Source organism: Vanellus vanellus (assembly GCF_965231255.1).
Source record: "Vanellus vanellus genome assembly, chromosome: 2".
In the NCBI taxonomy this organism is placed as follows: domain Eukaryota; kingdom Metazoa; phylum Chordata; class Aves; order Charadriiformes; family Charadriidae; genus Vanellus; species Vanellus vanellus.
Window position 1 is genome coordinate 17047283 of NC_138906.1, and position 13852 is coordinate 17061134.

The following is a 13852-nucleotide window of genomic DNA, read 5'->3' on the forward strand; positions in this document are numbered from 1 at the left end:
ACTCTAATTCTCTGTCACTTCTCTTGTCCAGCCCCCCAGTTTGGAAGCACGTATCTTTAGCAAATATCACTGTATTTTTGGCATTTTCTGTTCCAAATGATAAAAATAACGAACATTATTGTTCGGTATCGTGATTTTCAGAATACTTCCCTGTGAACTTACTGGGGTAGGTAGTTGTAAAGTTTAGGATGCTGCTGTTAAGCATATATCTCCATTGAATTTTGCAAAACTTGTAAACTACAAAATATTAGTAATTCAGGTCCTATTTCTGTATATAAATAGGCATGTACACAGCTTAAATTTCTCAAATATTTTAATTTACTTATTTTTTTGCTAAAATTTCTAATAACATGAAATCTCTGGAAAAGCAGAACAAAATTGTTAGCGTTACCCCTTTCACTGCTCTCGCTTAGACTCCAGTACAGTAAAACAGCTACAACAACATTTTTTGTTCAATTACATACATTGTTTTAAATGACTGGAGCACAACATCTCCTATACCTTTAGGTAGGATGTTATTTTCTTTTAAAAAAACTTAAATACTCTAATAAAGGCACACAATCTGGTTGAAATGCCATTTTCACACGTTAAGAAAGTGGAACGCTTCAGAAAGCGGTGCAGACGCAAAACCAAACTGAACAGGTTTTGTCTTCAAATATTTCATGATGAAGATGCCTTCATTGTTTCCTGATGAGGAAATGAACTATGACTTCTCATCCCACTGAGAAGAACATCTTTAGCATGAAGTTTACTTAGAGAAAAAAGACATCTACTTAAACGTAACAACAGGTCATTCGTTTTTTCACATAAACATTTTCCTATAAACAATGCCTCTTTTATCTCCACTGTTGTCTTTTAAGAAAAAAAAAAAAAAGCCTATCATAGACTGGCTACCTAGTAAAAGAACTCCTACCTAACAGCTCCTTTTGTGGGTTTTGTTTAGAAATATAAAAAGAAAAGAAATATGTTGTAGCTCCCCCTAAGTTATTCTTACATAAACCCATACTATCTTACTTCATTCCCATTGTATTTAATAAATGTTTGTTCTGTTCATTTCATATAATGCTACTGAATGGATTTATGAGAGCCTGAATTTTTATTTCCAGCTACTTGAGGTTTATCATTTAGGTACCCATACAACTGAATCCCAGTGCATGTCTTGTTTCACAAAATCAAGTACTGATGTTTTTTGCATGATGATCCCATCCCCTCTTAATTATTTAACTAAGATTTAATAATTTCTTTTCCCAAAGCTACACATATATACACTGTTGTCTTCCAAACAACAGAACTTTTGGGTCAAGTAGTTAGTACAACTTATTTCATAAGAACTGAACTGGTGGCAGGTTTACCATTTTCATCCTGACCACTAGCTTCTGGCGTGCCTTGCCTCTGGTCCTCCTCAGGTGCTTCAGGGTAAATGACAGCTGTATCTTCTTGTTGAAGGAATTCTTCAACATTAGGGTCATGGTTTTGTTCATTTTCTGCATCAGAATCACATTCATCTTCTTTTACTAAGCGTGAAAAACAAGATACAAGATATGAGATGAAGAGTTTAAAAAGAACATAAATGAGATTCAGTAATCCACACAGTCAAACCACCCTCTATCCAAGGATTTCAAAACTCTTTACAAAGACTAGTATAGGTCAAGCCCTTTAAGATGCAGGAATAGGCCAAGTTTCAAAACAAAGAACCAATGGCATAATGACATTTAAAAATTTGATTAAAAACACAGTTTGCCTCTTTAACTCAGTGCATTTTTATCATTTTAGATTTATCTGTTCCCTTCAACTTCCCTAAAAATCTTAAACACAACATTAATTATGATTTTGCCCTTGTAGTTTGAAGGCCAGATTACAGTCTTGGCTCCTATGTTTGCAAAAGTCACTTTGTTGCCTTCAAGACATAATCTTTAATGTTATTTAAGACCTGTTCATTAGTGCAAACCCAGAAGATGTTTAAACTCTGAATAACAAGTTTGCCATCTGAAATGAAGTGAACTTGAACTCCGAGCAGCTTGCTCTCTGGCGTCAGATACGGGTATCAAAAAGGTTTCAGATCTAGTTAACAACCTCCAACATTTTCCAGTTTGAAACTTAAGAAAACAATCAATGAACAGTAACTGTATTTACAAGTTAACGAATAATAAATTACATATTTTACTTAATGTTTGTAGGATAAATATTTGCTACCAACTATTTGCCTAAATACATTATGAATAGAGTTTACTTTTACCATGGTGGAACATTCTGAGAGAGCTCTGCCTACGGCACATTAATCATGACAGATCTCCTCCACTATTAATAATGTGAGGTATACTTTTAATAGGAAGAAGTTTTACGATTCATCTTTCAGCGTGAAGTCACACGCTCAATTTACAATTTGACACAATCTTTTTATGATGTGAGACAGCCTTTCTCATATATAGACTGTCATGTAATACATAATGTAATTCTTTGTACTTGTTTCAGGAAACCCGACTTTATAGCCACTAAAAAGAATGCGTGAACCTAGTTTTAAAAGTATCAGTTTGGGGTTTTTTTTTTTTTAATAAAAACGTTACATTTAAAATAAATTTTAAATATCAAACATTAAAAACAGAAGTATAAAAGTCTTTAAAAAAGCTGGATGGTAAATTTTTTGTCAACCAGTGAAATAACAAAATAACAAAGCATCCGTTTTGGCTTGATTCTGAAGCCAAAGAGACATGTTTTATTTTGCCTTCTGTATAATCAGTAGAGAGGAGCTGATAAGACGACACAGGATTAGCTCAAGTTTATTTTGGTATAGTCATTATTAGTTTTAAACACTATCTATTGACCTGTACTTGTATTCTCTACAACTGCGCATAAGATCAGCGCTATTCCTCGTTTTGCTCTCTTTCCTGAAGTCATTAGGAGATGTGGTGCCGCAGCGGCACTGCGGTCAGTGCCGAGGGGACTGCTCGGTGCCACTGGCCAGCTACGCCTCCGGACCCAGGACACCCGAAAGGAGCCCAGGCAGCCCTTCCTCAGCTAAAACACTTTGCAGTTTAAGACCTCTAGCATGGAAGGGTAAAGCCGTTTATAAAGAGAGGTGGGACAACTTCAAAGATTTCCGAAGGATACTCACCCAGCCAAAATTCAATAGCACTTTATGAATAAGGGACTCAGATTAACAAAGAAATACCTGTACATCCAACTTCATCTGTCTGAGCTTCAGGCCCCAGGATTTCCTTTGTTTCTTTTCCAGCTAAAACAGTACATTTCACAAAAAGAAGAATAAATATTAAAAAAAAGCCACACAGACAACAACTTAATATATTTGAGTGATTTCCTCGGCAATTCTTTCCATTTCTGTATTGTTTAGAAGAACTGCATTTAAACACAACGTTCTTCCAAAAATATGGATTCCACGTTATTTCAGCATTGTGTAATTGGTTGAAGCACAAAGATATTCCATGGTTAAAGAAACAGAATCTTAAAAGGAAGCAATACTAAACACTAGCCATTATTTGAAGACAGGTAAAGACGGGGATGGTGTGTTTCTCCAGCAAATATAGAGTCAGCTACTTAAATAACCCTATCTACAAATGCAGCTACCTGATACATAGGAATATTATTTCTAGAAACCAGAGTATCATAAAACAAATATGTTTACATTCTTTTCTCCAATTAGCGGTTTTCAGAAACGCCCGAAGATTTGCTGGTAACGTTTGCAAACAGCTACCTCATGCGCTCTCGTTCTTGTAAATCATCTAGAAACCACTTATAGGCTGCCATTGCTTAAAGAAACATGGATTTTAAACACACGCTCCCCACTTCAGATCAACTCTGCACTACAAAAATGCTTCACCTTTCAATTCCAATATCCAGCATGAGTTTGCAGGTTCCAGACGTCCGTAGAACCAACGCCACAGAGCCCACCTGCCTCCGAAGCGCCACCAGCCCCTGCCGAGCTGCAGCGTTCAAGGGTGGATGTTTTAACTCATTACAGGTTGTTGGTTCGAATCAATAACTGGCTAAAATCGTTCCTAATTTACATACGTTGGTTAGCCTCGACTGGGAAGTTCCTACTGGAAAGGCCACTGCTGTCATTTCTGCCAGTAACTGGCTTACAGCAGGGGTGCGTAGGAAACCTATGTGGGTTTTTTCACTCCTTTATCAGTAGTATGCTATGCCAATATGTGTGAAGTTAAAGCATTATTTCATAGTTTAATTACAAAAACTTAGATGCTTCAGAGCTACACAGCAGAAAAAGACTCTGATGATAGAGGAGGTCAGACTACACAACTGCTACGGCCTGAAACCGCAACTGTTAACTTTTATTTACCTCACTTCACTCTACTTCAGTGCAGGGAAAAATCCTTTGCTTTGGCTAGTCAAAACCTCAAAACATTCCAGCTTTTTAATTAAAGGAGAACTCAATTTCTCCTTTATAGGGAAGATGATAAATTCCAGGACAACCTTAAATTCTCATATTAAAATGGCTTCCTCAAAGGAAAAGACTCTTAATTCTGTCTACCTTGATAAAATCCCACACGCCCAAATATGTGGAAGCTGTATCTGCGAATAGTCACCAACAAGAAATATGCTTAAAAGGAAAAGTAACATTTAAGTGTTACAGTTTATTTTAGTTGCCATCTAAAAAACCCTCCAAAACAGTCCATATATTATTGGTCAATATTGGAATATGAACTAATTATATTTTTGGCTCATGATTTCAGAAACTTGGTTCAGAATCTGTAAGATGGATCACTGCATGCAATGCAAATTTAAACTCAAAATTTAATTTCTTAAAAACAATGATGCAAATACACTACTTTTCTTTAAAAAGGGTTTGTGATTTTTCTCCGTTATGAAATAGCCTCTGCAGAACAGGGGGAATATCAGTAAGTTATTACTCATAGGAATTTAAATTACAGTGTCTCTAGCAAATTCCATTGCCTTCAGTACAAATAAAAGATATGCTTCCCAAGGGAATGTCAAGGAATTGATGGCATTATAGATTAACCTCAGTGAAGTTAAAAACCTTCTCAGTTCTAGTAATCAGAAGCTCTGTTTGATACCGTCTCTACCCAATATCTAAAAGTGGGGTATGAGACAGGGAGAAACCCTCTTCCACAGGGGGTGATCTTCCTTAATGCTGCAGGAATAATTAACAATTTGAAAAATGTTAAGTCATAATGTTAGCTATGACTGGTCAGCATGGGAAGGCAACCTTGCAATTGTGCCCTCAGAAGCCCAACCACCATGCTGCAAGTACAGCTGCCGGGAAGCAACGGGAAGGGATGCGATGATGGGGGAACTGATCTTAAGACACTGTTACACCAAAGAGAAATCACAGCCCTGGATTCCAGAAGAAATGTGAGCTACCTGCTGAATGACTGCTTAAATACAGCTCTCCACGACTAGCATCTAGGGCATAAATATCAATCCTGGCATTACATCTGGGCATACCAGATAATTGTAAAACATGTTCTTGGACTTCTGTATCTCATCATTGCTTATGAGCACCTGCTTAGAGATACGGTGGGACTTCCTAGGGTTAAATGCTAATGATATTCAGACCACAGGCAATAGCGTGTACTGGCAGTGAACGTGCATGACACAATCACTGTGTCATCGGCTGACTGTAAAGATCTCTGCATGGGTAAGATAACTGATCAAATTTAAACCACTAGCAAAATGGAAATTTTGGTTGCAAGCAGAAAGACAAACTTCACGGAAATTTCCACCGCAGTCTTATCTCCAGAGAAGGGAATAAATTCCAAAGCCCATCAAAAGAGTTTCTAATTTAAATTCTTTAGAGCTAATTTTCTGATATACAACTTGCATGCAGCAAGCACTATTTACAGCTTACAGTATTGCCTGGTTGATCAAAAACATGCCATGCTTTTCTAGCCTTCCTCCCAAAAGAAATCAATACAAAATAATGCAGCAATCTTCCTCAGCAACCCACCACACTGAAAGAACACAAGCCATCTTACAGCACACAAACTCAACCTAAAATTTTATAAGTTAAAGGAATTTCTGAGTTCCAGGAGGAGCTTAAACATAAAACGTAACTTCATTAATTAATTTTAAAAGTTATTTCAATGTCTGGACACTTTTATAACATTTTCAGTTTTTCAAAGATATTTTAGTTCCAGGTCTGAGATCTCTAGATTTGCTAAACACTTATAATACATAATAATGCTTTTTAAGTCTATTAATATAATAAGTCATGAAGTTTAACCTTTGCTTTATTTTTTTTAAGTTGTAGCATAGGTTTTACTTTAAAGCAAAAAAATTAAAATCGTATTACAGAATCATTGCACACATGAATGCTGGCACCCTGCCAACAACTTGTGCAGGATACACGTGGTTCACTTTTTCTAACTCGTATGACTGTTTCAGTTAAACCTCTTGAGATACACACCTTATATTTAAAACACCTGTTCCGAAGGTCTTTTAGAAATTCAGTTAGAATGACTGGAAACGGAAGGAAACTAATCTGATAAAGAAACGTTACGTGTGTTGTTTCTATTCTTGGGCATTCGTGAACAGAATAAATATGTAAAAAACTCATTCTGTCAAGTTCAACTAAATCCAGGAACTTTCAGTACTACTCTACCAATGAAACACAACTTCACAACTTACTAAAACTCCTGCCGTGCGTGTGTTCTAAAAATAGTCACCAGTCCTTAAGACGGTATTAGTGTTGCACGGACACCTACCCCAGTACTTTTTCCTGTACGAGAGATCATGTATTCAGTACCCCTCTCTTTGGATTTCTAATGTGCAGCTGAGACTGATGATATGATTTTCAGCTCACGCCTTTCCTTCTAGGAATGCTATAACAAAGTAAATAGTATTTTACCATAGCAAATCAAAGCTCCATAAGACCTAACGTAGCCTTCATTTTTCTCACGTAGTCATCACCAGAAATTCAAACAATTTATTTAAAGAAACCTTACTATCAAATGAAAAACCCTCCAGATTGCTACAAGAGAGTCTTCTGAATACATGAGTTTTACAGAAGAAATTTAGGGGAGTTTGAGCAAGCCTGTACGACACTTGTTTAATCTTTTGTCTGGCTCAACACTGATGAAAGCCCGTCTTCATCAGCACTAACCAAGGCAGAGGAGACATTGCCTACACTGTGACTCTACAATCACAGTAGAATTTGGTTCAAAGGCTTCACTTCAGCAAACAAATTTTAAAAGGTTAGAAATGGCACATTTGAAATAAGGAGGCAAAAAAGATGTCATCACACGTCTAGAGCTCTGAAAAACCCCAGAAGGTTGTCTGAGGCAAGATGCTGTGTCATGACTACCTGTAGGTACATCTCCAGGAAATGTTCTGCCTAAAGGGCCTTGACTCAGCTCCTCTGTGAGCCAGGGCTCTTCTTCGCTCTGTATTTCAGGGTTCCTACACCCCTGCTTGAAGGGTTCAAGAAACAGTCTACACACAGCCCATTTTTATGTAACTGCAATTTCTGATAGACATAGCCTGCAGTAGAACAAAGATATTCTAGGAGAACTAAGAAAATTACCTACCTAATAATTTAGCTCCAAAATACTCATTTCCCTGCACAGCATCCCTTGGCAATAGCAGCTATGTAAAAACAGGCTGAGTTGATGCTATTCTTTGAACTCTCAGCTGCTCTCTCTCAGCTGGATCGCAGTTAGGGACCATATGACTGCTTTCTGTTATTTTAGATGTGAGGTCATGCAATTTGTCTTAAATCACCAGGTTTAACAAGGTGGATGCTAAAGAATTGCGGCTGGAGCTCAGACACAAACAAGGATATGTCGGAAAATATTCTGTATCTTTCAGGGGATTAAGGCCAAATTCCACAATAAATTCCACTAATTTATGCATTTATCCCAATTTGGCTCAAATGTAAGCATGCTGTGTGATATTATGAAACTCAGTATCTGATTCCACAGTAAAAAAGGCCCATTTCCTGATTGCTTCAAATTTTCAGCTTCTAAAGCTGCTGCATAATATGTACAACATTTACCGCCTTCCAGTGTTTTCAAAATAGAGATTCATTATGAGTACAATAGTAAATTCTAAAACTAATAATCTAAACATTACTTTTTCTGGCTATATTTTACAAGGGAAAAGGCAGAAGCAGCTCACAGGCAGTAACTTACATCTGAATATTATTTTGTTTCATGTTTTTGGCTTACTGCTCACTCCCCAAGCTGAGAACACCTTGAACCTTACCGGGAGCTATAGCAGAGACCTGTGATGCAAAAAGACTTGGAAAAACTAAAAGCAAGTAACTAGTCTCCGATCTCCCTCGAGAATGCTGTGTCCACAGATTTGAAGCTCCTGTTTAACTGTGCAAGTGGAATTAATGCACCTTCAGATCCGCCTCAAATATTAAATAAAGAACATAAAATATATTACAATAAATACATTAGAAACCCTCTTTTTTGATTGTGAATATCACGTTATTTCAGTAACAAAGTGACCAAACCAAGTTCTATCAAGTTTTTGCTTTAGAAAACTTTGCTACATTGCATCAGCAGTGAAAATGAACATACCTTCATCTTCCCAGCAACTGTTTGTACTCCCTTCTCTTTCGCTGTTTTCTGGTAATACTGTATGGTCTGTTGGCAAGTCATCTTCTGGCACACTAGCCTCACAGTCTGCTGCATCAGTTACACTTTCTTCTTCCACTATATGCAATTTATCTTCATCGTCTGAATCTGAGTTTGCTTCTACCACGTTATTATAATTGGTGACTGTGGACAGACAAAAAGCAAAATACTGATCAATATACTCTTAATTTACAGCATGGAGGTCCAAAGCTTTCAGTACGGGGGCCAGCTGCTTTATCTGGGGCATCTCTATGGAGTCACGTTATTACTTCTTCTTTGCACATGGGGATGGCAGTGGTTTGTGAACGACCTGGATGCAATGGCGGCACACAAGGAGGCATCTGACAGCTGCTGGGCTTCCACCACTGCTAGGAACCACGGCACCTCTCGTTTCTGCACACCCAGCGTAAGGCCGCACAAGAAGAGGCAGTGGACAACTCCAGAGTTGTCTTCTGGGCACACCGAAGCATCAGGCTTCCCTCCAATTTGGATACCAGCGTGCTTCCTTTAAGAATACTATCGCCCGGCCAACCGTCTGTGGAACACTTAATGCTCATAAATATTTTGTTACAGACAGATGCGTGTACTGAGGATAGGCTGCGCGCACATAGCAATCAGTGGGGTACAGCAGGAACAAAACCGCAGGGAAACCACTGGCACCGAGGACCAGGCGGCCGCAGGCTGAGTGCGCTCCAGAGAGGGCGGCTCAGTCGCTCTTCTCTGGTCCCACGGAGCAATGCCCTGTCTGCAGCTACGCACGCTAGCTCGGCTCACCCTGCCCGGCCTCTCGCTGGCTTTTCTCTAATCGATGCCAGCCCCACGCTCCGAGTATGTGAATTGAGGGGCAATAAATGGGAACAATACAGAGATTTGATTCAGAAGGGCTGAAGCGCTCCTGATCCAAGCTAAGATGCTCTTGTAGTTACAGCCGAAGATCACACTAAAGATTCAGCAGGATAAACGTGAAAGGAAAATCTCAGAGGTGACTTAGAAAGGAAGTCTCACATAACATTTTGCCCAGCCACCATGAAAAGGTAACAACTCTACTTTTCCAGCCTGGAGACCATACTGTAAGAGTCTTGTGGACGAAGGATTACAGGATGATATATATGTTTCTCTCACATGGGAAGAGATTATTATTAAAACAGCCTTAATTTGTAAGCACAAAAGATCAGTTATGGCCATTTCAATTCCAACTGTAAGGATTGTGTATTAAGAAAAAAAATTACTTTCCCAACCTGCTGAAATGTCTTGTTAGTCATACTGAAGTTAAACTATTAAACATTTATGGAAGATCTATATACGTATTACTTCTTTACTGCCAAGTTTGAACTTCTTACTGAAATGTTTCATAATACAGTTCAAGAAAGAGAATAAATGTATCAATGAATAAACTAACAAGACTTGTCTTGGCCACGGTACTCCTTCAGCGGTTATCAGAATGATACCTGGGAGGCACATAATCATGCTACTTTATGATACCCGCATCCTGTCACTGTTAGCACACGAGAAGCCAGACTGATTCTTTCATGTCAAATCCTACCTATTAAGGTAGATAAATAGCAAACTAGACTGCTGCTCTTCTGAAGTTAGCTTTTTTTTTTTTTTTTAAGTAGATATTCTAGTCATTTAAAAATGCATTTAAGCAGGGAAAGTGAGTAACATCACGAATTGGCAAGCTACTATCTCACTTCCTCCCAATTCAGGAGAAAAATGTCTCATCTAAACCATGCAGAAGCATGACAAAGGAACCTTCTCAATTTAAAACAATCACTCCATGTTTCCATATTTTCTACACATAGCATTGTTTGAAAATTGTAGTACACCCTGCTACTCGTGGTATCAACATCTAAGACAACAAATTTAGGCAACTAGCCTAAATACTAGTTTCTGGTCCATTGCAATTGATAAATTGATATTCACTTTATATTCCGTTACTGCAAAGTAATACAGTTACCGAAAGGGATGCTGTAACACGTGAAAGAGAAGACATACATGTACACCCTCACCAAAGCAGAAGAGATTTATGAATTTCTTTGCTTGCGCAAAGGTAAACACAACTTTTAAAAGAGTTTAAGAACAGACACAAAACAGGAGGAAGTGGAAAAGTTATTTTAGCCTCTTACCTTAGCTGGGGTTTTGTGTAACGCTCAGATGTAGAAGATTATTAATATTAAACACCAACGTATTTACCTTTGCCACACGCAAAGGAGATCAGTAAGAGCAGGGATCGAAATTTAACCACTATATAAAGCCATACATTCAGATTTCAGTAACTTAGATAATTAATACTTGATTTTTAAAAAATAAATCTCCCGTTTAGTTTGAGAAATTAAGTGGAATCCCTTATATTAGAGTGGTTTTTTATGGAAAATGAAAAAATAACGAGAAAGTTTGTCCTGAAGAATTACACTTACAGAGAAAACCTCTCTTCCTCATCATGTATTTTTTAATTTTAAATGTAATCTAATTATTATGGCTCTATTTTCTTTCATACTTTCTCACTACACTGATTCCTGGGCTAACTCAGCAAAATTTAAAAACTCCTCGTCCTCCATAAAAAGTGAGAAACAAATGGTCTTTGGGATTTCGCTTCCTTCTGCTGCAGATCAGTTGTCAACAAGGCAACACAATAAAATCAGCATGAAATCTGGCTCTAACATTCCCATTTTCCTCTTCTGGAGAGCTTTGGGTAATCTGGGGGAAATAAACTGCCAAACCTGCATCTAAAAGGGCTCGGCACGTTTGGGATGCCCAGGCAACCCACACACCAAACGCAGCAGAAAGTCGAGCACTGAAACGATGGAAACATCCACATCCACATAGCTGTACACAATTCTAACTAAATGATTACATGCTGTTTTGCCTCTACAGGATCCACGCATCATCTAGTGCAGTGACGGCAAATATGCAGGGAATGCTCAGATTTTTGGAGTGAACCGAGTATTTGTAGGATCCTGCCTCGTTTTTTCAGATTGCAAAGTAATTACACATTCTTCTTATCCCCATCAGCCAGCAGCGTTCCCAAAGCCTCATTTATAGGATGTTAGCCAAAATGGGATTCCTTATTATATATCATATAAGTTATTACGGATTATATACATTTATATGGTTGGCTGCGGGACAGAACTCAGAGGGTTGTGATCAGCGGCACAGAGTCTAGTTGGAGGCCTGTAACCAGTGGTGTCCCCCAGGGGTCAATACTTGGTCCAATTCTATTTAATATATTCATAATGACCTGGATGAGGGGACAGAGTGTATCCTCAGCAATTTCGCTGATGATACCAAACTAGGTGGGGTGGCTGACACCCCAGAGGGCCGTGCTGCCATCCAGCGTGACCTGGACAGGCTGGAGAGCTGGGCAGAGAAGAACCTAATGAGGTTCAACAAAAGCAAGTGCAAGGTCCTGCACCTGGGGAGGAAGAATGCTAGGCACCAGTGTAGGTTAGGGGCGGACCTGCTGGGAAGTAGCTCTGAGGAGAAGGATCTGGGGGTCCTAGTAGACAGTAAATTATCCATGGCCCAGCAATGTGCCCTTGTTGCCAAAAAGGCCAATGGAATCCTGGGCTGCATAGGGAAGAGTGTGGCCAGTAGGTCGAGGGAGGTCATTTTCCCCCTCTACTCTGCACTGGTGAGGCCACAACTGGAATACTGTGTCCAGTTTTGGGCTCCCCAGTTCAAGAGGGACGGGGAACTGCTGGAGCGAGTCCAGCGAAGGGCAACTAAGATGATTAAGGGATTGGAGCATCTCCCTTATGAGGAAAGACTGCGAGAGTTGGGACTCTTTAGCCTGGAGAAGAGAAGGCTGAGGGGAGGCCTTATTATGGCGTACAATACCTAAAGGGTGGGTTGAAGGAGGATGGAGCCGGGCTCTTTTCAATGGTTCCCAGTGACAGGACGAGGGGCAATGGGCACAAGTTAGAACACAGGAAGTTCCGTTCAAATACACGGAAACACTTCTTTTCAGTGAGGGTGACAGAGCACTGGCACAGGCTGCCCAGGGAGGTTGTGGAGTCCCCTTCTCTGGAGATTTTCAAGACCTGCCTGGATGCAGTCCTGAGTAATGTGCTCTGGGCAATCCTGCTTTAGCAGGGGAGTTGGACTAGATGATCTCTAGAGGTCCCTTCCAACTCTGAAAATTCCGGGATTCCGTGATATACAATAGATTATAACCATATAATATATAGTTACATGATTATATATAAAATATATAATTTCCCTACATGGCATTCAGCAGGAATGCTTCAAAACATATAATTAACCATAGTAGGGAGATGGTATCTCCATTTTACAGCGAAGAAACGGGCTACTTAAAAACCAGAGGATTCTTTCGGCAACCGTGGCATCGCCACGTCAGCATAAGGCATTTTGGGCTTTACTTTTCAGAGGACTTCGCATTTCTGCAGCACGTTACATATTCAAAGCACGCTTGCGTTCATTCCACAAGCAGCCGTGCTCCGAGCCCAGGTACATGGGCCTGCGTGCCACAGCAACTCAAAACACAGAGATCACCTCCAAAATAAGTGACCTTCCAGAATCACATAAAAACTCCTTGAAAGAGAGAGAATAAAATCCGGTCCTTCAGCGGAGCTTTCAAATGCCTTAGAGAGCACCCTTTTGATTCCTGCGGCCCTCTACTTAAATTACTACGCTTTTCAGCAATTAAGGAACGGGTTCTGGAGGCAACAGCTGCCTTTAATAAACACCCCTGATTCATTCTCTGGGCACCGTTCCTTCTGTGAAAAAATTATGTGATCCCATAATTAAAGATCTTATCATTATGCATACATGCAAGGGACAAATTGAAACAGTTTGAACAATCTTCATTCTGACATTTTCCAACTTTTCTTTGAATGCTTGACTTTCAAAGTCAAGTGTTTGATTTCAAAGAACGTATTAATATTCTTTAATAGAAATGATGCTTAAAAAAACAATCAAACCCTGTAATTTACCGTACTTTTAGCTAATTAAAATTAAAAACCCATTACATGGTACCATACTGATGCCTGCATGGCTACAAAGCTTAGCTTCCCCAATGCAGATCTGCTCCCAGTGCCCTACGAGACTAAGGGGCGGCAGTAGCAGGCTGCTATCTTCATTTGCTTCACACACCTTTTGGCTACATGTTTCACAGCTCTTAGAAGACATTAAAGAAACCCTGGAACTATGGCACCCGGCATCCAACTCCAGGGGTAACCATCCTCCTCCTCTTCCTTCTCCAGTTCTATCCTAGAGCCAAATGTAGACCTTCCCTATCTCCACACCATTTGGGGGTT

General features: G+C 39.4%; 1 protein-coding gene across 1 annotated transcript in view; it reads right to left on the reverse strand.

Moving 5' to 3' along the window:
• Positions 1-13852, reverse strand: part of ZEB1 (zinc finger E-box binding homeobox 1) — a 128258-nt gene that overhangs the window by 18263 nt on the left and 96143 nt on the right. Inside the window, exons 2-4 of the mRNA XM_082499330.1 lie at positions 8520-8720; positions 3170-3232; positions 1353-1514 (exon numbers count right to left, since the gene is read on the reverse strand). Of these exons, the coding sequence (XP_082355456.1) occupies positions 1353-1514; positions 3170-3232; positions 8520-8720 (426 nt within the window). The remainder of the gene's footprint in view (positions 1-1352; positions 1515-3169; positions 3233-8519; positions 8721-13852) is intronic.